The sequence below is a fragment of the Cyprinus carpio genome, chromosome B3 (genome assembly GCF_018340385.1).
Source record: "Cyprinus carpio isolate SPL01 chromosome B3, ASM1834038v1, whole genome shotgun sequence".
NCBI lineage: Eukaryota > Metazoa > Chordata > Actinopteri > Cypriniformes > Cyprinidae > Cyprinus > Cyprinus carpio.
The window spans coordinates 34,869,608-34,895,759 of record NC_056599.1 but is presented as its reverse complement, the minus strand read 5'-3'; the positions used below and the strand labels follow the sequence as shown (position 1 = coordinate 34,895,759).

The following is a 26,152-nucleotide window of genomic DNA, read 5'->3' as shown; positions in this document are numbered from 1 at the left end:
ATTTGTCAAAAAACATCAGTAGCCTATAACCCAAGCGATATTTTTATTTCCAAGATGATAACAACACTAACTGAATTACACATGCGATATGATTTAGATGGTTTAGATGAAAACAGTGTGTCATGACTCACAGTCTACTAGAGTTTAAAACGCTTATCCTGTAAAAATGTTTACTTTTTTCATACACTATTTAAAATAGTGCAAGGCTCAGTGCGTATCAACTGTATATTGCTACTGGTTACATAATGTTATAACAAAAATAGACATAATACAGAATTTACTGCGTAGTTTCCGCAAACTAATTACTTTTGGAACGGAGTCGATCTTCTACAGATCACTGGAGGGCGCCAATCACTAAAAAAGAATCCTTCGTGACGCGGGAAGACTTTTATTGTGTAAACAGCGTCGTTGCCGTGGCGACACAGGAACTCTATTCATTTAATAACGCTGAGGAGTCAGTCGTGTTTAAAACAGAAACCTGCGCTCTCGTTTTGATCAAGTACCTTCAGGTGAAGAGGTCGCTGCGATGTGTTTATTGCTCGGTGCATCTGGAGTAGGAAAAACGCTTTTACTGAAGCGACTACAGAATATCCTTCAGCAGCTGATTAAGTTACACTAACTTGTGCATGTTGTGCTTCTCTTAATGTAACGCTAGTTCATATCTGCAGTTCGGTACAGTTTGTGCTGCATGTGTTATTAAACTGTTGATCTGCTGTCATGAGTGTGTCTTCTTTATCTGGACTAACAGTTGTGTCAGATGGGCGCACAGGCGGATTTGGGTGAAGCGCCCGTCACGCTGTCCACGGTGAGCTGCTTCTGCCGCGGGTCCCGCTCAAGAGTGCTGCCCTGTTACTGTCAGCAGAACACAGCTCTTCTAAGATCACAGCCGCTGTATAAGACAGACAGCGTGTCTGAGTGCTCAGATAAAGTAGATTGTGCCATCTGCAGTTACACATATGTGGGGAAATTACTGGAACTGAGGATTAGTTTAGTTTAATAGTCGGTAAACATGGTACCAGGGTTAATGCATGTAAGTTTTTAGTATGTCATCTTAAAAATAAAATTGTACACAAAAAGAATAAATATTTATTACAGTATTTTATTAATGTGCATGTTTACTAATACAATTTTGAGAGGTAAAAAATACACAGTTAATTCAAAATTATTATTATTTATTTATTTATTTGTAAAAAATAAAGATCAAAGTTGACTTAAAGATGTCATAAAGATTAATATTGTGTGTGTGTGTGTGTGTGTGTGTGTGTGTGTGTGTGTGTGTGTGCCTACTTAACCATATTTTGGGGACAAATTTGTACCCAAAAGTGAGCTAAACCAAAAAAAACAAAAAAAAACCTCCATTTACATACACACTCATAAAAAAAACACAAAAAAAAAAGTAAACAAGAACGAGGTTTTTAAAAATGCATCTTCTGTGATTGTTAGGGTGTGGGTTTTAATTAATAAAATAAAAAACAAAACTAACATAAAACAAAACAAGTATAAGTAAATTCAATCTACCCTATATATATAACTAAACAAACCTGTGTGTTTTTTTTTTTTTTTTTTGTTTAGGTCGGCACCAACCTCACAGACCTCATACTCCGGAAGAGGAAGATAACAGTTCGAGAGCTGGGGGGCTGTATGGGGCCCATTTGGCCAAAATACTACTCAGATTGCAGATCTGTTATAGTGAGTGTCAGAAACACACTCTCCATCAGCTAGCAGTCCATTGTGTGGTTGCTTTAAAAATAGTACAGAAATCAAAATAGATAATAGCTTTGTTTGTTGTACACTGGATGTGAAGATTGCTTAAGTTTTGTCTGGATTTCTCTTCATTTCTTTAAAGAGTCCTTGAGAGAGACTGGAGGTACATTTACAATGCGATCGTGTTTCTCTTCATGTTCTTAACTCATTTCAGTTTGTGGTGGACTGTGCCAACATTGTCCAGATCTCGTCGTCTTGTGTCCAGCTGCTGTCTGTTCTCTCTGCGGAGCCGCTGCAGTCTGCTGCTGTACTCATACTCTTCAACAAGAGGTCAGCTGAGTTCACTCTCGCTCGCGCTTGTTGATTTAACAGAATAAATCCAGCACTCCTCACTCCGCTTCTTTCCTCAGGGATCTTCCTTGCACCATGTCTCTTGTGGAGCTGAAGGCGTTGTTCAGGATGGATGACGTCATTAGAAGTGCGCCTCAGTCGATCTCAACACTAGAGATCAGCGCTCGCTCCGGACAGGGCCTGCAGGAGGCGCTCAGCTGGCTGTTTTCAAACCGCTCTCATGATACAGGATAGATGGGTGCAGAGAACTGCAGACTAATATTAAATCACAGGTCACAGTAAACAAACATCAGACAAATGTGATGTGAAGATACACTTGTGATTTTCAGTCCTCTCAATGCTGGAGCTCAGCTCGGTCCCACGCCACATGTTTGTGCAAACACACTCATCTGAGAAACAGTGGAAAAATGTAGACCTGGTGGACTTTTGATGACCGTCATGTCGTTCCAAACCTGTATGACTTCCTGTGCTCTGTGTAACAGTTTATTTGGAAGAATTGTTCCAAAAGCTCTCAAATCTCATGTGTTCCACTGAAGAAAGTATTGTTTGGAGTGTAGGAATATTGCTTTTTTTTTTCAAGTTAAAGAATCTAAACTATAAGCAGACGTTCACACAGAACATGATTTTGCATTGAAAAACGTGAGATGGAGGCAGTGGAATGGGGAAAGAAAAAGCAAGATCTATAATAAAGTAATAATCCCCAAGAAGCTGTGTTTTACAGTGAATTTATAACAGCTAAGGGCATTGTTAGGCACAACTCGGAGCATTCCCTTAGCTGTTATAAATTCACTGTAAACCACAGCTTCACGGGTCTTATTGTTTTTATAAAATGGTTATTCCATATACCTAGCAAGGTTTCATAAAATAAAATAAAGCAAATAAAATGTAATGATATTAATAAAAAACATTCTTCCACCAAACAATGTAGTTCCTCAGAAATGGTTGTGGTTGCAACAAAGTGGTTGCTGAGCAACACACAGACGTAAACAAAGAGGTGTATGTTTGTAGAGTATTTTACAACAGCTTCGAACGTGGCTCAACCAATCAGAATTAAGGACCGGGATTATCTGTTTTATAAACTCTTTTTTTTTTAATTGAATGCAGCAATTTTAGAATTTTGTGTCATGTGCGAGATGCTCATCTTTGCATAGAAAAAACAACCAACTATAACACAAAAACACAGAAAAAACAATTAAAAATAAAAAAAAAATTCTACAAACAAGTGGAATGAAAAAATGCTGTCTACAGACAATTTTTTTAACAAGTTAAAGTTATTTAACTTATGAACGCTGCTTTTTAGAACTGTGCCTTGTACAAGTTGCATAAGAAGCCAGGCATGAGCGCAAAGGTCAAAGATGTCTGTCTCGAGCACAGGAGCTCAAATAGTTTACTAAGAATAGCCAAAAATTTTATTTTTATTGAGAGCTCAAAGTAATGTTTAGTTTTTTTTTTTTTTTTTTTTTTTTAAATCAGATTCAGTTATAGTGTCCACATCTCAATGCAAAAAGACTCTTTTGAAATGACACGATGGGTCAAATCAAAGGGCGTCAGGGGCTAACATTGGCCTGCAGATGCTAATCTGGGAACCTTCAGTCTCTAGAGCATGTTTACACAGAGAAACAACAGAAAAAATGTCATGCAGGGCACTCAAATTGGTGGTGGTTGGGGGGTGGGAGATATCTAGAGATGTGTTTTCTAAACGTTCAACAGATTTTAATTCGAGTGCCATGTTATTAGAACAGTGCAAGACGAAGCAAAAGGGTGAGCGCAATGGTCAAACAAGTCTGTCTACTGCATGCTTACTACACAATGCAAACCTGTGTGAATAGCCCAATGTGATTATGATGTAGTAAAGGAAATATGAGACATTTTGGTCACACAATTTCCATTCTTCAATTTGTATTATTTCATAAATTATGAGTATGTGCGTCCAAACATTTGACTAGCATTGTTTTCATATATTTAAGAAAAAGCAATCCAGAGGTAGAGAGCATGAACCATAAACAAACACAAACCAGACATGTCATTCATTTTTATCTTCATCCTTGTATTTGATGAGCAACATGTGCAACAGTCTCACATTCTTACAGTCTGTTAGTATGTGGCATCAATTCAATCTAAACACCACGGTAAGTACATTCTCTTGCTGGAAGGTCTATTCATTCAACAGTCAGTGCCCAATATTACAAAATCATTATTTATACTTTACATTTTGCTGCTTAAATTATTGGCCACAAAATCTTAGTCGCTTTTATCTGTCATTCTGGTGTCAGTGACCCATCAGGATTTGATCGGCTGTTCACAGATACCAGTCAAGAAAATAAAAGGACAGCATTGAAAGTCATCATACACTAAAGCAAGGCTAGAAATTGGTGCAGGAAATCAGAGAATATAATAAAAATGTATGAGAGGCTTTGGACTTGTGCTTGGTTATGTACTGGGTTTTATGGTACGAGTAACAAGTGTGTTATCCTTTCCAAAAACTATTATAATACTTAAAGGTGACACTGATGCTGTGGGAGTTGGATTAAATATTCTTAACCTTTAAATTGTGCAATTTATTTGTCATTTCTTATATAGCCGACATCAATCTGTATCGCCATGTAATGCATAGTTGACATTCACACATGATTATAGTTAAAGGGCGTTCACACATACAGTGATTTTATGACCAGAGGTCATCGAGTGGCTGTATTGGCGGTCACTGTGGATGTTCTTATTGCTGGAGGTTATTGATGGACTGCACAACTGGCCAAATCTTTTGAAAATCTAAATACAAATGGGATGTAGGGTCAGTTAAATGTTTTAACCCACCCTCTATATGTGCATAGACATTATAAAGAGCTGTTAATTTGCTAACGTTAAAAGATACACTCACATTGAAGGTATTTTTCATTCTTCACTTAAAAAGCCGTTTGAAATACCTGAGTTAGGGAACATGCTTAATGCCGCCAACCCTGCTGTGAGTGCGTTTAGATGAATATGTAAATATTTGTTGCACGCTTTCAACTCAATTTCTACTAAAACGCAGATCTCCAGTGTGTTCATGTTTTTTTTAGTAATGGACATCTGACCAGAAAAGATATCCATGTCAAAGAAGGCTGAGCCACAGAGCCACACCCACTTATTACGTAATCGCCATGGACTAATGGTAGTTATGTGTTTACTAGCTGGACTGAATTGTCCAGAAAGTCTGCTTTGGCAAGCTATTTCAATCTCCCAAAACAAACTGTAAACAAACCGAAATCCAGTTTGTCTTTTGATTCCAATTTGAAGTATATCCGTGACACGCCAAGCCAATGCCCAACGTCAGGTCGTCATTGAATGTCTGTTGGCTTAGTTTTTGCGATGTGTTCTCAACATTTGACTAAATGGAGCTGAACAAAGGAGGCACTGTTGTAAAGCTACTATACAGCTGAAATTAACTGAATAGTTCACCCAAAAATGAAAATTCTGTCATTAATTTCTCACCCTCATGTCGTTCCAAACCTGTAAGACCTTCGTTCATCTTCAGAACACAAATTAAGATATTTTTGATGAAGAAAGTCATTATCTTTGTTTTCTTCGTGCACAAAAAGTATTCTCGTAGCTTCATACAAGAGTTATTATTTTAACAATGTCCTTACTACCTTTCTGGGTCTTGAACGTGTCAGTTGTGTTGCTGTCTATGGAGAGTCAGAAAGCTCTCGGATTTCATTAAAAATATCTTAATTTGTGTTCTGAAGACGAATGAAGGTCTTAACGGGTTTGGAACGACTTGAGGGTGAGTAATTAATGACAGAATTTTTTTTTTTTGGGTGAACTATCCCTTTAATTTTTGAATTAACAAATTTGACAACGTACGACTGTTATATTATTGTTTATAACCATGAAGCTGCTTTGAAGCAGTATAGCACTATATAAATACATTTAACTTGACTAGTCATCAGAATTTCTGGCGTTGAGGATTTTGGCTATTTGCGTGTTATGAAATGCATGAGATAAAAAATAAAGTGATGAAGGCAAGCAAACGACAAAGTCAGGAGGGCACATACAGAAGCCTTTGTTCGAGGTTTGTATATTAACAGTAGTAACTCTTCCAGTTTTTTTTTTCTTTGAACGATAAATACAGACTACTGCCACCTGCTGGTGTGGAGACACTTCGTAATGAGTTCAAGCGCAAATTTTTGGTCCAGACGCAGACAACACAGTTGGTTTTCACCACTGCTAGTTCTTTGACATTGGCTTGGTGTGTCTGGGACTTAACAAAAGTTATTGTGGGGTTTTTTTGCCACTAGTTCTTCAATGTCAGTTTGGTGGGTCTGGACTTTAACAAACTTCTACATCTCATTGAAACTCACTACAGTATCTCACAGGACATGTGCACCAGTGTCTACTGGTCTCCACATTACATGACTGCTTATTTGCATAATACTGAACTTTTCTCAACTTTGTCACATCACTGTATATGGCCACATAGCTTCACCATTGTTAAAAATGACAGATTTTTGTCACTGGAAACCACTATTTGTGTGAACGCCTCTTACGAGTGACTGCATAGAGCAAAACCAGGAAGCTGTGAAATAAGCAAAGATATTAAAAAATGTGTTCCAGTTTTAAGTCAAGTCGGTGGTTAAATTGTCATTTCAGAAGCTTGTTTGGATCTGCTCATAGGAATGGGTTCTGATTGTGTTGGTCTGGATTTCCAAGCGTGGATGTCATAGACAGGGGTAGCAGCGGCTGCGGCAGGTGTCCGGGGACCAGCAGCGGGACCTGCGCAGACTGTGTGAAGGTAGTAGGCAGGGAGCTGGGCTGGTTGCTGGAAGCCATGGGCAGAGAGGCATTAAATGGGAGGGATGTGGGTACAGGAGATGTGGAACTGGGGCGCATCTGATTTAGTGTGAGACGGGCCGGTTCCTGTTGGAATGGATTAGAGGCCGATGGAACAGTTATTCCTAAATGGGAAAGAGTCCGCAATCAGTTAAAAGGTTATGGATTTAGATACACATGACAACAAGAAGTTTGATAATGATGCATTCTGACCTGATAAAAATGGGTTGAAGTTCTTGGAAGGAGGGTTGGAGGGAATCAAAGAATCCAGGTTGACGAGTGAAGCTCCGGTGGGACCCAGAAATGCCTCTGGAGTACTGCAGGTTCGAGGAGCTGTTTTTGGTAGACCGCCGCCAAGGGAAGACATATCAAAAGGCTCAGGACTACTGTGACCATTTATATTTGCCTGACCTCCATCCATAGCCTTATCAAAAAGATCGTCATCTAAAAATATGAATAAAACATAAAAGTAATGAGCTAAAAAAAAAAATGAATTATATAATACAAAATGCACATTACCATTTAAAAGTTTGGGGAACGTTTATTTTTTATGTTTTTGAAATAAGTTTCTTATGCTAATCAAGGCTACATTTATTCAGTCAAAAATACAATAAAACTGTAATATTGTGGACATAATATTACAATTTATACGTTTTTTTTAATTTGAATATATATTAAAAGGTAATTTATTCCTGTGATGCAAAGCTAAATATTCAGCATCATTACTTCAGTCTTCAGTGTCACATGATCCTTCACAAATCATTCATATATTCTGATTTGCTGCTCAAGAAACATTTCTTATTATCAATTATAAAAAACAGTTGAGCTGTTTCATATTTTTGTGGACACGGACACTTATTCCATTATCATTATACTAATATAAATATAAACATTACCAATTTCAATTTCCATTTCAAAAAAACAAAATACTAACAAAAAAAATATAAAAGGCAATAAAAGAAATTACAATAGCAATAAGTGATTATTAATATTAATATATTAAAATAAATAGAAAAAAATAATTTAAGAAGAACAGAGTCATTGTGATTGCCTGAGGGACTTCCTGCCCGAGGGGATGGGGTTTTGAGAGGGCCAATAGATCCTTGTTTGTCTCCTACAAGGGGAGAAAAGGGGTCCACTCCAGTTCCTACAAAATTTACAACAAATCTAAAAATGGTTGGACTTACATAGCATCAACAGCATCTTCAGTTAGTGTATTTAGTATATTTAGCATCTTTAGTTATGACCAGTAATCGACTTTGGTAACTAGAAGGTGAAGTTTGTACCACGTGCAGGGGAGATCCAGGTCTGATTCATGGACACAGGGCTTGGGGCATTCTGAGGGGCGTCCCATGGGTCAGGATTTGGCGTTCGCTGATGCCAAGGCTGGGAACGAACACTGGATGCCGGTGGTGCCATCCATGAACTTCCATGCTGACGGCTTAAAGAGCTGGGTTCTCCTTCAACACAATCCAGCATGTGTGTGCAGTTCAGATCAGTAAGGCTATATTATTAGGGCAATATTGCTGGAAATTTACAAAGGTGCACCAATTCAAGTTTATGTTTCATTGGCCAAAACAACAGTGGTCTTCATACTGACATATATCAGTGTAGATCAGTGGTTCTCAACCTGGTGTCTGACATCCACTAGAGGGCCTCAGCACACTACTAAAGGGCCGGATAATGGATTCATATTTATGAGACAAAACAAGGTTTAAAATAGGGATGTGAAAGAACAAACCCCTAGAAGGCAGTCTTGTATATGCAATCCTTTTGAAGTAGCTTACTTAAAGTATGAATGAAATTCGTGAAATATCATGCTGAACCACATTAATCTCCAGTCAGAGTCCAGGTTTGAAGAGTGTTTAAAAAGTACCTGTGCACATGATGCATGGCAGACAGCAAAATAGTATGAAAAACTTGATGTGTAAAACGAATGCATGTAAGCTGAAGTAAAATTAAATGATTTTTTAACATTAACATTGCTGTAATTTTACACATTCTTATTTTAAAATAACCTAAAAACAAGATGTAACCATGTTTCTGATTTTGATTTGTTCCCTTAATAACTGCCATTTCAGCTTGATCTTGGACAACCTGGATATACAAATTTACATTTATGCATTTAGCAGACGCTTTTATCTAAAGTGACTTACATTTGTATACTTGTACACAAATTTATATACATTTGTCAATTATAAAATCTTTTATTCGGTAGAAATTGCTATTTGAGCATAAAAAAATAATAATTTAACAATAAATAAATAAATCAAGCCAAACTAGGAAACTAAATTATTAAAATTATTTGGTAATAAAAAGTGTAAAATATGAGGGACATTCATTCATTTATGATTTTTCATTATTTTAGTTTCTTTACATAAAAAGTTTAAAAATGAGCAGCCAAGCTCATTATAGCAGAAGTATCCATAATATTTTGGGGTGCCTTGGAGTAAAATAGGTTTAGAGCCACTGGCATAGTTGCAGCAAACATTTTTGGTTACCAGTGTCACTGAGGAACGCCTATACTAATCTCTATTCACAGGCATATTCGTCATCCATGAGTCATCTCTTCTGAAAACTGAAAGAGTCCAAATGCAAGTAAAAACTGGCTTTGACAAGTAAATTAATTCTTTCTCCAGTTTGCCAGCGGCTTTTAAGGATATGAGAAACAAAATTATTCATATGATGGGACAATTGACACAAAGCCCTGTCCTAAAATATTTTGGGCAAAAATGTTATTTTAGATCAAAATAATGATCATATTGCATTATTTTGCTTATGTGAGGGCAACCAGAGTTCAAACCCCATTGGCTGGTGTGGTTAAAAAAGTAATTTTGGTATTGTGATCACAAGGCAGCCACCATAAAAAGCGACATCTTATGTAGAATATAGAATAAAAGCACCTCATTATTTTAAACATATCTGTCAAAAATAAATACTTGGTGGATCTTTAATGTTTAAGAGTGTAAATTGCTGATATACAGTAATATTATCTTACCCAGACTATCCCACAGACAGACATAAGACCACCATCTTCTAATAAACCACTACCTCCTCACGAATAACAACAATAATCAGCAGAAGAAGGCACATCAGGAGCTGGAGCAAAAATATCTGCAAGATCCAGCATGGCAGACTGCCAAAGGAAAGGACAGAAAAGCACTTTCAGCACATTCAAAAGGATTTTTTAGGTCAATACGGCATGCATCTATACACAAGCATTAACAAAAACCTTGCAATGGGGACATTTAACTAGTGAACAAAATCTTCTAAAAAACTTATCAAAACATATGATTCTAAGGGAAGCAGAATAGTGGTCCACACAAGTAGTGATAAAAATTTTTGACAAAACTTTTTTCCCCATATGCTTCTAAGGGAAGCAGAATAGTGGTCCACACCTCACTGTACCTATCTGTGTCAATGTCTGTTTTTATCTTTTTCCTCTTATTTACAATAGGAAAGGCTACACTTGATTTGTAAATCCTTTTCTAGTAAAAGCATTCATTTATAAATGCTTATAACAGGTTAAAAGAGTCTCATACTCTTCCTCCTTTGGCCTCCATTTCTCGTTTGCTCTCCTCAAGTGCTTTCTGGAGCAACGACTCATCTCCCTGCCGGCTTCGCTCCTCCTAGAAACCAACAGACATAGGAGACGTCTCAGACTTCATCCTATTATACTCATTAATTAATTAATTTATATATACATACAGTTATAAATAAACATACGTATCTTCTTCACCCCCACTCCCAAAATCAAAATGCATGTTTCTTGTCAAGTTCAAGATAGTTTTTAATTCCCTCATCCTTCACAAAACAATCTGCACTGAAATACACCATTAAAACTGATAGAATCAGAATAAAATGACCATGAAGGTTGCTATCCTAATGTTGGGATATGCAGAGCTGTAGGTGCTACATACAACTAGGAACAGCACAGGGTTTGACGAACTAACTGCAGTTTTTATTTTCAACAGCTCTTCTTGTATCAGAAATAATACTATGTATCCTACTTATTTCATATTTGCTCACTTTGGTCGTGTCTGAAAGCTGTTTTGCTGCCCAGCCAGTCAGTGACTAAACAGCTAGTGTTTTAGTATGAAATCACCTCCCGAGGAAACTGGTCTGGACTGGAGTCAATTCACTTCCGACACACCATGATTAACCAAATTAATATTTAATGACTACAGTGCTTTTTTCTCAATAGAAACTGAATCATGAATTGAAAACTATTTATTATTTATAAACTAATTTAATGTACTGCTGCCTTTAAAAAAAAACGAACAGATGAAGATATCGGAGTAGACAGCATGATAGAAAAATGTGAGGCTGTATCTGAAAGTACTTTGATGCCTTCCTTCCTCTGGATATACTGCCTGAAAAACAAGCCACTTGTCCTCTTTTGGACACTATAAATAAATGGCCAGCTCAAGGATTTCAGAACAAGTAATTTTGGCAGTTTAGTTTCAATAAATGGTTCTTTTGGTTTGGGAAGAATGTTGTGAGTTCAAAAAATTACAGCATGGTTTCAAAGTACATTGAACTCAAAGGAAAGGAAAATCTGATTCCTTTATAAAAAAACTGCTCTAGGCTACTTGTGAAATTCATAAAAAAATACAATTTTAGTACAAATACCTATGCAACTGTGTGCAACTGAAAGGTTAAAACACTGAAGTATGGCCAATTTTGTCTCCTTGAATTAATACTGTTGCAATTATCAATAGAATAAACCTGATACAGGTACATAATTGTAAACCTTTTTTTTTTTCATCAGAATTTCAAATACATAATGCACCATATTACAAAACAGAGGAAAAAGCACTATGCATTTTGTAAATGTAGAGTTTATTCCTTACTTTCTGTTCAACCCTGTTATGCTGTAACATTTGCCTTCTTAAAAATGGTTTATTATTTCTAAAATCCCAAAAGTCTTTATCACAACATGGTTTAAACAGAAATAGGTTTTCTTTTACTTGTACTTAAAGAAAGCACACTTTTATTATGTACTAACCATGTAATAACACACTTAAAGTGCACTTTGTATATATCTAATAGAAATTACATTAAAGTATTAAATAATTAAAGTGGGTCAAAAAAGCACTATAAATTCAGATAACAGCATATATGAATATGAAAACAGTATATTCTATATAAGTATATTTCAGTATTTTTTGCTGAAGTGTATGCTAAAGTGCACTTCTTTATCACAAGGGGTGCCAAGACACATACATACTATTAAAAATGCTTTGTAAATAACAACACACAATAAATAACTCCACAATTGAAGGTAGAACTTTAAAAATGTGCCACTGAAGATCTCATGTTTGTGAATATCATCACTCCCATGGTAGTCTTCAAATGAATATGGTACTTCTATGGTAAACATCTAACAATATCTAATAATCTGTGCAGCTCATGATCTAGCTTCGTACCTGCTGATGTTCCTCTTTACTGAGAGTGAGAGCCAGCTGAAGCTGTGCCTCTTCATCCATGTCCAGAACAGCAGCAGGAGGAGGAGCTGGCTAGAGAGATACAATCACACAACATACAGATAGTGTCACTCACAACACACAGGCAGGCAATTAATGAGAGAAGGGGAGCTGTAGCAGTGACTCCTGGGATTGCAGTACCTTGTGCGCCTCCTCCTTACTGAGGCTCATAGCGATCTGAAGCTGCGTCTGTTCATCAATATCCACAGCAGGAACCGGCTGGAGGAGAAGAGGAATGAGGTTAGTGTAAAGCAAATGAACCAAAGAGTGAATTAAGAGAATTAATATTGCTCATGTATTATTACACTGTAACAAGGACACATTAAAATAAAGTGCAGCTAAAGCCAAAACCAGGCTGATTGGTCTCAGACTAAAGTATAGCACATGTTTCCTAAACATCAACAAGAGAGCAGCTCCACTCTGTCTGATTTATGAGCGCTGGATCAATGTAACACACTCGGAGTCATTGTGGCTTCACTTAGAAATGCATTATCAGTGAGACAGGATGCTAATGCGCTCTCTTCACACACTGGCTACACTGTCAGATGATGACTGAGATCTTTCTGGACAATGCTGAATGGAGACAGCAGCATGTCGGTCTCACCTCAAGTGCACTACAAAAACAAATCATTAGCCCACATGCTAATTGGAAATGTGGTGCTATACTAAACCCTCCAGCCAAGTAATGAGTTGTTACAAACTTTTAATTGAAGACATGTGATCTCCATTGAAGCACAATACAAAAGGCCATTTTAATTCACTAAATCAAAGGTCTCAGACTACAGGAAAAGTTTCATACAGCCTCTCAAGTGTTAAAGCCCCATGAAATTGCTGCTTCTTATTACTGCTAGTGTTCAGCCTTGCGTATTACATAACTAATAGTCAATTGACTTTAGATTTTCTATTTGGAAGCAAGAGATATAATGGGAAGAGGACAAAAAAAAGGGACTAACCTGGTGAAATATTAATAATAGATCATTTATAGGTGCTGTATGTAGGTTTTTGACTCTACTAATGCATAAAATACCATAATATGTTTGCAGATATTTAAGAAACATGCTAAGTTAACATATTTGTTTATCTGAAAAACAATGCTGCAGTCAGTTATTCTTCTTTGAAAATGTGCGTTCCGGGCCGGAATGTCGGTCTCTGTTTTTGTTTGTGAAACTCGCCCACTGCCAGTTTACCCAATTGTATTTCAGCACCCTGGGTTGCCAGTTAGCGGAAAACACAGCGTATTTCATTTCATTCATCATCAAGCGCTCTCATTACTGTTTGTGTCGTCAATCTGGCAACCTCAAGTCTGAGGAGAAGGAACCGGGTGAAAAAACCCTCTCCAATATTTTGAATTTGGACTGCAATACCTAGTTCAACCACTCGGTGTCAATCCTACATACAGCACCTTTAAATTTGCCTGTGAGAAAAATCATAAAGATATTTGATTTGTTACAATGGACCTAATGTACTTTTTGTGTAAAATCCACAAAAGTACAATCTTGATTTAGTGGTTTATCTTTATTATAAGGATAGTTAACCCAAAAGTGTAATTATTTACTCAGCCTCATGTCATTCCAAAACTATAACATTTTCATGTACAGTTGAAACACAAATGAAGACCTGAGAGATTTCTGTCCCTCCATTGAAAGTCCATTCCACCAAAACGACTGACTACGTTTTCTGATTAAACATGATCTGATAACCCAGTTAGTTCAAGTTTATTTAAACATTTTTATCATTCAGCATAACCTGTGGCTTTTATTTGTCAGTAACTTCTTACTAGTGACTAACTTTTTCAGTTGGATTCAGTGTTACTTAAAAAAGATTATTTACTTTTGTTATTCTTGAATGATTAATGTTTTAGTAATATTTGCATTTCTGCTTTTCTTTTTGATGTTCAGACCATTTACTGAGCAAACCAAATTTTACTAAAAACTTTAGTCTAGCTTTAATAACATACAAAAAACTTCATTTAAACATTTATGTGTGGCTTTTATATGTTACTAATAACTTCACTCTACCCACATTCACAAAGCATAAACTCTTATTCATTATTTGGACTTTAGTAAGATGAATAACTTCTGTTACTTACGTACAATAAATATTTTAGACCAATTCTCACTATGAACTGACTATTAGCTATGACTTATGCCTCAGTGAACTCCTTATTTGCCACTTATTCATTTTTAGACATTTATGTGTGGGATTTTATATGTTCACTAAAAACTTTAGTCTCCCTTCAGTCACAAACCCGTGCATAACACAATATAAGTATTTTCTTTGGAGTTGGACTTTAGTAAGAAAGGTAATAAAAACATCTTCAAAGTAGTCTTCTGAGGGTCAGTTACTTTTTTACAATAATATATTTTGGACCTAGTTTCACTTGATGGGTCTGAACTGAACTATTCTTATTTGCCACTTATTAATAATTAATAAGTCAATTTTAAATTTTAGATGTATTAAGGAAACTTATTCATTTTTAGTAAGGCAGTTGTTAAGTTTAGGTGTGGGATGGATTAAGGGATCTAAATATGGTCATGCAGAATATATATTTTTGGACCAAAATGACATTAAAAAATTCTATCTGTGCTTTTGAAGATTTTTACCTACCAAAGTCCGTTTTAAGACAAAAGCTCATGTCACGGAGGCTCACGGTTTGGAACGACCATCTTTTTGAAACACCCTTTAAGGATCTAAATATGGTTCATGTCAACTTAATATGTGCTTTATAATTACTACCAAAGTCCTTTTAAGACAAGTCATGTCACTCGGCATCCATCTTTGAAACACCTCTCGGGCATGCAAGTGGAACTCCTGTCTCTTTAAATAGGGAAGCATAAAATTCTTCAAAACTGTTCACTAAGCTTACAATTAAATTTCATATTTGAAATGACCAAAGAAATCTGACAACAACTATGTCATAAATGTTGTTACTTTTGCTCAAATAGCGTTCTAAAAAGCTTATTATTCAGGCTACATCAGCCAGTGCACATGTGCCGTCTTAAGAGCACGTCTCAGAATGCTGACTGTTTATATAGCAACCAAGACTTCTAACGGCTGCTGCAGTGACGCGCTGACTTTACCATTTAGCTATTGGCCCTTTCATTCAGAAGGCGGGGCTTCCTGTGATTGAGCGGCCATATTGAGTGTTGCATTTTTTTCCCATTCAAAACTATACGAGTGACATGTCTTGGGTATTCTATAGTCTTTGTTACTACTAAACAGCCAATATACAGTACTAGTAATATATATGCTAATAAGCAATGAGAACAAATCCTTAAAATGAAACTGTTATCAAATATTTTTAGTACCATGTGATATCCAATGTCAAATGTGCAACCTGAAGCAAAACCAGTGGAGAGCCAGTGATCCTGATGCAGTTAGTAATAGGTGTGTGTGTGTGTGTGTGTGTGTGTAACAGTGAGTGTGAGCCTCACCTTCTCGCTCTCCTCTCGGCTCATGGCCAAGGCCAGCTGCAACTGGAGTTCCTCCTCTCCGCTCGTCTGCGGCCGGGCGCGCTCCAGATCTGGGGCCAGATGAGGAGAGGAAGAGGAGGCTGGGAGGAAGAAAAGAGAAAATGCTTGATTCAACCTCTTGCTTTGGATGAGAAAAGACTGGCACCACCACTGAATGTTAATCAAGCACCCAAATCACTGTTGTTCCATGCCCGGGCGGGAATTGCTTTCCTGTGCCTGTCTGACTCTGCTGCTGAAACAATGGGGTGTCTGTGTGGGGCAGGAGAGGAGAGAAGGGGCGATGGGGCTTACATTATAATTACCCCTCCCTCAACAGGTTTTATCTGGCAGTTCATCCATCTGTGGCATGTGCTGGACTTCTCAAATGAGAAGACAAAGTCTCATCTCAGTATTTCAGGGTTGTTTTTCCATGTTGGGTGTTTATATTAGCTTTTATTTGATACTACTAACGGTAAGCACCTGTTATCAATTAGTCTTGCTGTCTGGATGGTGCTAATTAAGGACATACATTTCGTAATCTCGTGATGCTCTGAAATTTCAGTAAATGTGTTAAAATGTAACAGTGATGTTTAATTAGTGTTTCTCTGATGGTGTTTTGACTGTGTCGGTGTCTATTTTGTGCACAGGTAAACTACAACAGGTAAACATGTTAAAGTAAGCCTTAGTGCTGGGGTGACAATGTTGATTTCTCATTTTTAATTGAATTTAATTTAACTTTTTTTCTATGCTGATTTCAGTTCATACGTGAATAAAACTTGACTAAACATTATTTGCAGAGCGCTTCTCATCCAATAATTGCAATAAGCTTTGTGCTTTGTTATTTTTGATAGGAAACCAAGTCTGAGCTTTCATGTAATGTCAATTTTATTACAAAATTCAAACCATAAATGGTGGTTTTGATGCTCTTTAGTGTGGCATTTAGTTCCTCTTTACTACTAGTTACAGCATGAAATAAACATGAATGAACATTAGAAGGACACAGAACAACTTACTAAAATGTATGTCTCATGTTAATCACTCAATCAGTGTTTCAGTTTAACATAATATTTAAGTGTAATAAGTGTTACATACTGTAACCAAAAATAAAACTGTAATAAATTATACATACTGTATGCAATTATGCATGCTATTGTCTTGTCTCTACATTAATCTTAATATAAATCTGTTGTTTTATTTATTTATTTATTTATTTACTGTGAATTACATGCTTGATTGAATTTATTTCAGAAGGAGATAGAACTGCTTCCTCGGTGAAATCAGCCCTGGACCAGAAAAGAGGAAAGAACCAGAAACTGGCAGTGGCGTTTTCCAGTTGCGATCATTTCCACTACAGTGGCTCTGAATGGCGCGTCTGGCCTGGAATGCACTGGTGTACAGAAAAGGTCAACTTTTACCATCATCTACTCTGGCTCATGACTATCTGACCCTGAAAACGTTGACCATTAACACACTTTTCACACTTTTTTTTAAGCACCCATGGAATCACGGAATGGGAAATTTTTGTACTTTCCCAAAATATCTGGCATCATGACAAATATGTTGGTTTATTGCAAGTAAAAGTGAAACCACATTGCTCCTTATGTCATCAAAGGTTTGATTTCAGTAGATCAACAAATGTCAAATAGTCCCTTCCCTTGTAGAAACTAAATATGTGGTCTGTCGTACTGTATGAGAGAGGGCCTAAAAAATAGATAAACATTTTACAAATTTTAAATGATAAGCTGATCATCAGAAAGTAATAGCATATACATACACTACCAGTTTGAGGTTAGTACGTTTTTTTATGTTTTTGATAGAAATCTCTTATGTGCTACCAGTCTGCATATATTGGATTAACATGTACTGCTCCATATTTTTGTGGAAGATGTAACGCTTTTTTTCAGGATTGTTTGATGAATAGAAAGTTGGTGTTTAAATGAAAATCATTTATTTGAAATAGAAATCTTTTGCAACATTATAAATGTACTTACTTTCACTTCTTAAAAAAATGCATCTTTGCTTAAAGTAATAATATCTTTAAAAAATGACTAATCCCAACATATCCAATATATTGCAATATATATTGTTTGTTTTAATAAACTGAGCTCAAGTCTATCACTAAAGTTCAGTCCATAGAAATTAATTTTGTAAACAAGTTAAACAAAAATGTGTTTGATTGAACGGGCCATGAGAAATATTTTCACTTTTGGTTTCTGTACACATTCAGACTGATGCCTTTTAAATGGATAGTCCTAGATAGAATCCAAAAACAAATTTAGCAATCTTACACATTTATGAACAGCCAAAAGCATTGTAATACACATTTTTAATCTTCATTTTTAAACAGATTTCTTTTTCTAAATTTTCATGCTTATACATTAACCAGTGGCCTTAAGGAAGACTCCACTGCATTTCACAGTGTGAGTTAATCTAGAGTTTTCACTATAAATGCACCGCAGATTCACTGTAAATGCAATGATAAATGCTGTAGAGGCACATTCCCCACATGCATATACTGGAGTTCTGCTCTATAAATATGTGAAGAATGCAATGAGTCCAAAAATGTGTTGTGTTTCACTGTTTTGATATGCCATCGGTTCTAAACTGTGGGGCAAACTGAAGAAGCCAGGCAGCAGGGCAAGCAACTACTGATAAACGAGCTGCGAGTGTCAAAGTTCTTCAAATACTTTTATTTTTAAGTCCAAGAAGTGAAAGATGCCGTTTGGAAAGACATGAGAGTGAGTTCATGACAGAACTGTCGTTTCAGAGTGAACTATCCCTTTAAAACCGCATTGTTCACAGACAAAAATCAACCTTGAAGCCTTCAAAAATTAAGTTAAGCAAAGAGCCTCATAGAGTGAGTAAATGATTGAACATGGGAAGAATGTAGATGTATATCCGGTCCACAGCTACACATGCATCAAGTGATCATATCTATATGGAGTCATCCACACCCTCATGAGGCACTTGACATTAAAACTGTATCACATTCTCACAAAAAGAGAAAGCAGAACTTCCAAATGAATGAAGCATGTGGGTTAAAAGCACAAGGCTGTGTGTGATACTCAACTCTCTATGTAAACAGTGTGTGTACACATTGACATAGATTACTCATTGGCTTGGTTCACTTCAGCAGCTGATTGATTAAAAAAACCATTTTCAAATCTCCAGTCAATGAAAGAATGAAGTACTATTCATTTCAGAGAAATCAAAGTGAAACAAATGTGTGCTCACTCCATAGCTCATCCAAAAATGAAAATTCTGTCATCGTTTACTCACATTCTTGTCCTTCCAAAACTGCACAACATTCATTCCCCTTCAGAACAGATTTCTTAATGAAACCTGAGGGATTTCTGTCCCTTCAATCAAAGTCCATTTGCCCAAAACTTCAAAGGAACTCCAAAGAGATTTGTTCCTACGTCAAGCTAGCAAATTTAAACTTCCAGTTGCCATATTTAAAGTGTTAATTCACCCAAAAATGAATGTGGTAAGACCCTTGCTGTCTGTTGAAGGTCAGAAAGAAAGCTCTTGGATTTCATTAAAAATATAATATAATTTTCGGCCATATCTAATTATTATGTTACTTACTACATTACTACATTTACATTTACATTCACTACATTACTACTTACTACATTTCAGTATTGACTTGGATATGCAAATGCTGTAATACAAGCTTGATCTCTGGATCAATACAAACACCATCAAGATATTTTTAACAAAACAGTTAAAGACAATGTTTAAGGGACAGTTCACCCAAAAATGAAAATTCTGTCATTAATCAGCCTCATGTCATTTCAAACCCGTACGACCTTCGTTCATCTTTGGAGAATAAATTAAGATATTTTTGATGAAATCCGAGAGCTTTCTGACCCTGCATAGACAACAACGCAACTGCAATGTTCCCAGGTCCAGAAACGTAGTAAGGACATCGGTGAAATAGTCCATGTGCCCATTCACAAGAGTGCCGCAAATTGTTATTTTTGTTTTCTTTGCACACAAAAACTATTCTAGTACCTTCATAAAATTGCGGTTGAGCCACTGATGTCACATGGACTATTTTACCGAAGTCCTTACTACCTTTCTGTGCCTTGAACATGTCCTTTGCTGTCTATGCAGGGTCAGAAAGCTCTCGGATTTCATCAAAAATATCTTCATTTGTTTTCTGAAGATGAACAAAGGTCTTACGGCTTTGGAACAACATGAGGGTGAGTAATTAATGACAGAATTTTCATTTTTGGGTAAACAATCTCTATAAATTCTTGTGCATGACTTAATATTCAACTTTCCCATGAGTGTGTGATTTATCTCGGTCATTCATAAACAGTATGAACAGTCATACTCACAGTTGAAGGAGGAAGGTGAGTGCCTCACCCTGCTATGCTCTTCCCCATACACTGCTTCCATGCTGGGCTGAGGGGTGTGACGTCCCGGATAGGGAGGTGGTAAAGATCCATAAGCCATGGCACTGCTGGTTCCCGTCACGCGCTCACGGGTCTTGTGCGCCTGCGATCTCTCCTGCTTGAGCCGCTCGTCATCCCTGAGCAGAGCCACCATCTGCTTGGACTTCTCCCGCACGCCCATGCCCTGGTCCTGCCCTTCCCGGTCGATGTACTGGAAATCGCGCAGAGTCTGGATGGCGTAGATGTTCTCCTTGCACTGCTGGGCCACTCGCTCTGATCCTGACTTGATCAGATAGTCCAGCAGAGTGAGGGCCTTGTACACGTGCCGCCAGTTCTTGCCGTGGTCATTGAGCCTCTTCCAGATGATGCCCATGACCTCGGTGAAGGCCACCACGTTGAAGGTCAGGTCTGCGATTTCCATCAAGAGAGAGGTCGGAGGACCCCACGGGTCATTGGAGGTCGCCTCCCTGACCTTGATCTCTGCATCTGTGTAGTTGTTCACAATGTTCTTCATCTGCCGCCGTAAAGAAGAGGTCGTCATGATGACTACGGGTGTGGGATGATGAAGATGGTTTGTGGTGAGAAGAAATGGGATGCAATGTGTGCCACCAAGAAGCAATGGTCAGGAATCTCCAGCAAAATCTACAGCTTTGTTAGCCTAAAAAAGAGAGACACATGCCTCATTTCAATTAATTGGTTCCCTGGACATCTTTGGATAACATGCACCTGATTTTTTAATGGATTCGTCAGATTTTCGGCAAACCTTTCCTTCTAAAAAGAACTGCACTTATGCACACTTAATATCAGTGCTGTTTAGATTACTTAAAAAATTGTAGTCTAGCACTGATTCCAAATTACATACACAAATTTTATTTTTTCCATCAAATTTCAAAGTAATCAGACTACTTTTTGATTACTTTTAGATTACTTTTGACCTAACTTGTTTATCACGTTGATTTAAAAAGGATAATCTTGTACCATACTGATATAAAAATACAAAGAGATTAGAAAATATATTCCATCCGTTGTAATTAACAACATGAAGTGCATTAAACATTATATTACATTTATTTGTACACACACAAGGTTCACACAAGGTTTCCCAATCTTGGGTTCGTTAGGGGGGTTGTGAGTTTAATGAAAAGCTAATAATGAAATAAATCATACAAATATAAAATTAAAATTTATTATTTTAAAATAACGTCAATCAAAATAAACACTTAATAAAAAATGAAATGTAATGTTTTTGGACACTTAACTGGATGTTTTTACAATTAAATGAAAATGCGTTATAGTGTAAACTTACATTAAATGCAATTAGAAGTACCTGAAACTGCTTTTTTGACCCACATACGTATGGCTTTAGTACATCTTTATAAGTAATTTCATAATCACTTCTGTTGTAAATATTTTGTAACTGTTGTAATCGCTTAAAGTGTATTGCCGAGTCATGTACTACCAAGCATTTATGGTAAACTAAATATACTTTAATATCATTTTAATATTAAATTAAAACTTCTGTGTCATCGATTTAAATATATTTAGAATTACACATTTGCAATGAAGTTGCAATTAAGTACACTTAAAATATATTAAATTAAAAAGTAATATCAAATAACACATTAAAGTTAAATTCTAAGTATTTTACATGTGCTTTACATGTGTTACTCAACACATTAAGTGTACTTCAAAGCAAGACAAAAGATCAATTAATTTAAAGTAAAATTTAATTTGACATTATTATAGTGTACTTATTAAAAGTGTACTTAACTGTCTTAAGAAACGAAGTCATTAAAGTATCTTTTTTTTTTTTAATTCTATTAAATGAAATTCCAGCTTCTTAAAAATATACTTTTAAGAACTGAAGTACACTACAAGTGCACCCAATACATTTGATTGCACTTATTTTTCACATGGGTACTGTCTGACAGCTGACAAGTTCTTTTGATATGATATCAAAACACATAACTCAGCTCCTCTGACAAAAACCACCTGCATTCAACATGTCTTCAAAGAAATGAGCACCAGCTGAGGAGGAACGCAGACTTGAAAGAAACATCCCGAAAGAAACTTCTGCTCTTTTGGTCTTTAACAGTTAAGCTATTTGTAGCAATAATCTTGGATGTCAAAGGTGATGACACTAGTGGTGCAGAAATTACACACTTTATCAATTTTGCCTGAATGGCACATATCTAAAGAAGAGACCAGGAAAACTTTGACACTTAACTTCCCTCATACAAATAGTTTAGAACTAGCAAACCTTAAAAATTCACATTAGGCACGAGTGTTATGGCTACTTGGACACTGCAATATATTATCCAGGATAATGTAGGTTTTCAGTCTAAACTCAAATACAGAAAGAGGAAAATGCGCACATACCTGTAACCATGAACAAACTACTGAGTTAACCAAGTGCTACTGAAACATCCTCCTGGTCACTGACACAACTAATCAAACACAGCTACAGTTTCATCAACTGCTACAAAAGGGGCTTTCACACCATGAGGAACGCTTTCAGAAATCCTGTAACCATTGCCGGAAGTAGCCACTTTTTGGCGTGTTCACACCACAGAAACTGGGAACGATGGTAGTTCTAGGAAAACCTTTTGGGGGACTAAATTAACTCCTACTTTAGGGTTTAACCCAGCACTGTAGGAACTACCAGAGGTGTAAATGTACATTGATTGGACGAATGCATGCCATACGAAAGAGCGCACACCACTTTTAAAGACATGAAAATGCACAGTTTACACTTACTCCATGACTGACAACATAAACTGTACAAACAACACATTCCTGATCAACAAGAATGTGCTGCAGGAGTTACTACTAGCAAAATACCCAAGTAAGAAAAGGACATAGGCTACTTTCATTTAAAAAAAAGTCTAATAAAATCACTCAAATTCGACAAGGATCAATGAGCCTGAATAATTAAAAAGGGGGCAGAATGAATTTGTGTGTAAAGCATTCATAAAAACATTAGCAATCAATCAATAAATATGTAAGAAGAGATTTGGATGGACAATGATTGAAAAAATGTACGAACATTCAACTGGTGTTTCATGAATGAGGTCCATTAAACAACAACAACAAAAAAAAAAACATTTATTTATTTGTATTACTTTTTTATACAACAGATCAGGTGTAAAGGGAAGTGTATCACATTTGTAAACTGAAAAATCCTTTTAACAGTGTTCTGTTAGAAAGACTGTGGGTTTGATCAGTCAAACCAATGAAATGTATTCATTTTTACTAGACTTTACTGGAAATATTACTGTTTATTTATGTTGTTGATTACACACGTCATTGCATAAGTCTGTGCATTGTATTTTGAATGGCAAAGCCATAGTGGCACTGTTGGCTTCCTCTGAAAAATTATTAATAACTTTATATAAACAAGCCCACACCCTGAATAAAAAAGACAGGCAGACATCAAAGCCATATGCTTCACACACCAGTGAGAAACTGCTCTGATAGTGCACAGGCCATGACCTTGATGTGGTGACACGTTCTGCTCTCTGGGTTTCGACGACAATCAATAACAGCAGTTTGATCAACATCACATTTCTGCTGAGAGTCTGTGCTGCGCAAAGAGTGTGGAATATCAAAAACAAGCTGCTGGCACCTAGGCCCAATACACAATGAGTTCCCACATCAATCTTAATGCAAGGCACAAAAATTCAGTCTACATATCCAAACACATCAGTATGAGAAAGAGTGGTAGGGTTGGGAATTGTTAGAAATTTTCGGGTTCCGGTTCCGCCTAATGGTTCCGGTTCTGATTCCGGTTCCATTAAAATCATTAAACAACTATTAAAAAATAGTGGTAAGGAAAAATGCACAATAGCCTACTCAACTACTCGGTACTGTTTATTACTTACTGTCAACTTAATTTAAAGGTGGGCAATATCAAAATTCAACATATATTACAGTATACGGATCTCCATGAAAATCCATTTCCATTTAAAAAAAAAATGACCTGTACACTAAATAATCTAACCCTCATACTTACATAACAATAGCAGTCTATTTATTTAGTGGTCCAAGTTGAAGTCAGTATGTATATTAATGACAATATGGGACAAATATAATGTAATTTGGTGGCGTACATGTACAGTCTGACATGTACATGTCCTGTGCGCGTACAGTCGAGGGAAACGATGTGTTCGGTGGTTAAAGACGCGACGCGGCGCGTCTGTGGAATGCGCGTCATTGGAATCAGTGTTCTCAGTAATTAAAGAGGCAGGGCGGCGTTTCTGTTATTCGGTTTGTGACATCCTTAACGGGAAACGCCGAATTCTTCAGAACACCGGCGGAAGACTGCGCTTGGTCACGTGTCGCACAAGATCCGTTGGGTAATTTACACACCTCCAATATCACCTCACAGAATCATTAAATTTATAATTATATAAACCGGTTCTCGGTTCCCAACCCTAAAGAGTGGGGTCATTTACATACTGTCAGTTTCACCTCTCAGATTCTTTTACTGTCTCATTATATTTGTATGTACGTATGTATATGTATGTAGCTATGTGTATATATGTATGTGTATATATATATATATATATATTTTTTTTTTTTTTTTTTTTTTTTTACTAATACCTGGTTAAAAGCTGTAAGTGTGTGTGTGTGTGTGTGTGTGTGTGTGTGTGTGTGTGTGTGTGTGTGTGTGTAAGCAAGATCTTTAGGTATACAGTATATAGTCAGCTTTACATTTGGCTTATAACCAAGTATTTAAAAAAATACTAGGAATGAATTATGTAACTACAATGAACTATGAAGTACATATTTTAGAAAAAGTGGTCACACTTTATAGTAAGGTCAAATTATTGCCATTAACAAACCATTAACTACAACTTTTGCCTCAACATACTTCTAAATCGCTGTCTATTAATAGTTAGTAAGGTAGCTGTTAAGTTTTGGTATTGGGTCGGGGATGTAGAATATGGTCCTGCAGAATATGTGCTTTATAAGCACTAATAAACAGCCAGTGTGTTAATAAGAAGCATGCTAATATGCAGCTAGTTAATAATGAGAATTTGTCCCTACACTAAAGTGTTACCAAAAAGCTTCGTCATAATTACACCATAATGACATCATCAGGAAGTACATTTTGTAATGACAAGCAAATATATCATTTTTACACCGTTTTTATTTATTTATTTTTGTATAGTAGGCTACAGTTATTAAAAAGTGATTCTATAGTAGAAATTTCGGCATTGTTTATTATTTTAAAATACAACTGGCACAATGCAAGGAAATAATCTTTTAAAAAATGAAAATATGCCTACCGTACTTCATTGAATTATGCTACCTACAGAATATCCCAAAAGATGTACTATGGATTTGTTTCTACTTTTGTCTAAATGTAACGTCACGTAGCCTATATCGCGTTATATTTCAGATAAATAATATGTAATCAGATCTCTCTGTTCTCTAGTAAATAGCTTACTAAGCAGACCGCTCCAGAAGAAAACAACTTTGAATCCGGGTGGAGAACCAGCGCTCCCACAGACCTGCCTCTCGCGGTTTTGAGTGAGGATTTTGATCTGGAAGGTAAAGCACACCCTTAAAATCATTCAGATGCTTCGGGACAGGAATAAAGAGCCCCTTTAGCAGCGATCGCATCCTCATAATGCAGTATTGCGGCAGGAGAGGTGAATGTAGAGAGGGCGACGTCTGCTTGCGTGACTCAGCTCGAATAATAGAGTCAGATTTGGGAATCTTACATTGACCCGAAAATCGTAGCCATCTGAGCGTCCTTCGTGTCCTTACCTCTCATTGCTTGACATAAAAAGGTCCCAACTTCGGGATCCTATCGGTAGTTGTGCTCCTCTCGAGATCTCCGCATGTTTGTTTTCATTGTGGATAGTTTTGGAAATCTTGATTCAAATGCAGCAGACGTTCAGCACAGTTAAGCACCTAAAATTCTCCCCCGCGTTTTTTT

General features: G+C 36.6%; 2 protein-coding genes across 4 annotated transcripts; one reads left to right on the top strand and one right to left on the bottom strand.

The window, feature by feature from the left end:
* Window positions 1-395: 395 nt before the first annotated feature.
* LOC109078766 (ADP-ribosylation factor-like protein 16) lies at window positions 396-3,193 on the top strand. 3 transcript variants are annotated; one of them, XM_042721324.1, is made up of 5 exons: window positions 396-587; window positions 747-928; window positions 1,573-1,689; window positions 1,919-2,034; window positions 2,115-3,193. In XM_042721324.1, the coding sequence occupies exons 1-5, from the start codon at window positions 527-529 to the stop codon at window positions 2,287-2,289; spliced, it is 651 nt and encodes a 216-aa protein (XP_042577258.1). In that variant the 5' UTR covers window positions 396-526; the 3' UTR covers window positions 2,290-3,193. The 3 variants fall into 3 exon arrangements, with proteins under 3 accessions (XP_042577258.1, XP_042577259.1, XP_042577260.1); XM_042721325.1 differs by having other exon boundaries at window positions 398-587; window positions 747-805; XM_042721326.1 differs by lacking the exon at window positions 396-587 and having other exon boundaries at window positions 786-1,030.
* Window positions 3,194-5,795: 2,602 nt separating this feature from the next.
* Window positions 5,796-26,152, bottom strand: epn3a (epsin 3a). Its single transcript, XM_042721348.1, is given in 12 exon segments — window positions 5,796-6,989; window positions 7,078-7,308; window positions 7,916-8,011; window positions 8,151-8,321; window positions 9,863-9,880; window positions 9,883-10,000; window positions 10,407-10,493; window positions 12,294-12,383; window positions 12,492-12,569; window positions 15,785-15,903; window positions 20,149-20,863; window positions 25,981-26,152. Coding segments are annotated over 11 exon segments (1,893 nt in total). The 5' UTR covers window positions 20,747-20,863; window positions 25,981-26,152; the 3' UTR covers window positions 5,796-6,702.

Coding starts and splice junctions, on each gene's coding strand:
- LOC109078766 (XM_042721324.1), top strand. CDS start 527: ATGTGTTTATTGCTCGGTGCATCTGGAGTAGGAAAAACGCTTTTACTG. Junction 929..1,572: donor TGTCTGAGTGCTCAGATAAA/GTAGATTGTGCC, acceptor TTTTTTGTTTAG/GTCGGCACCAACCTCACAGA. Junction 1,690..1,918: donor CAGATTGCAGATCTGTTATA/GTGAGTGTCAGA, acceptor AACTCATTTCAG/TTTGTGGTGGACTGTGCCAA.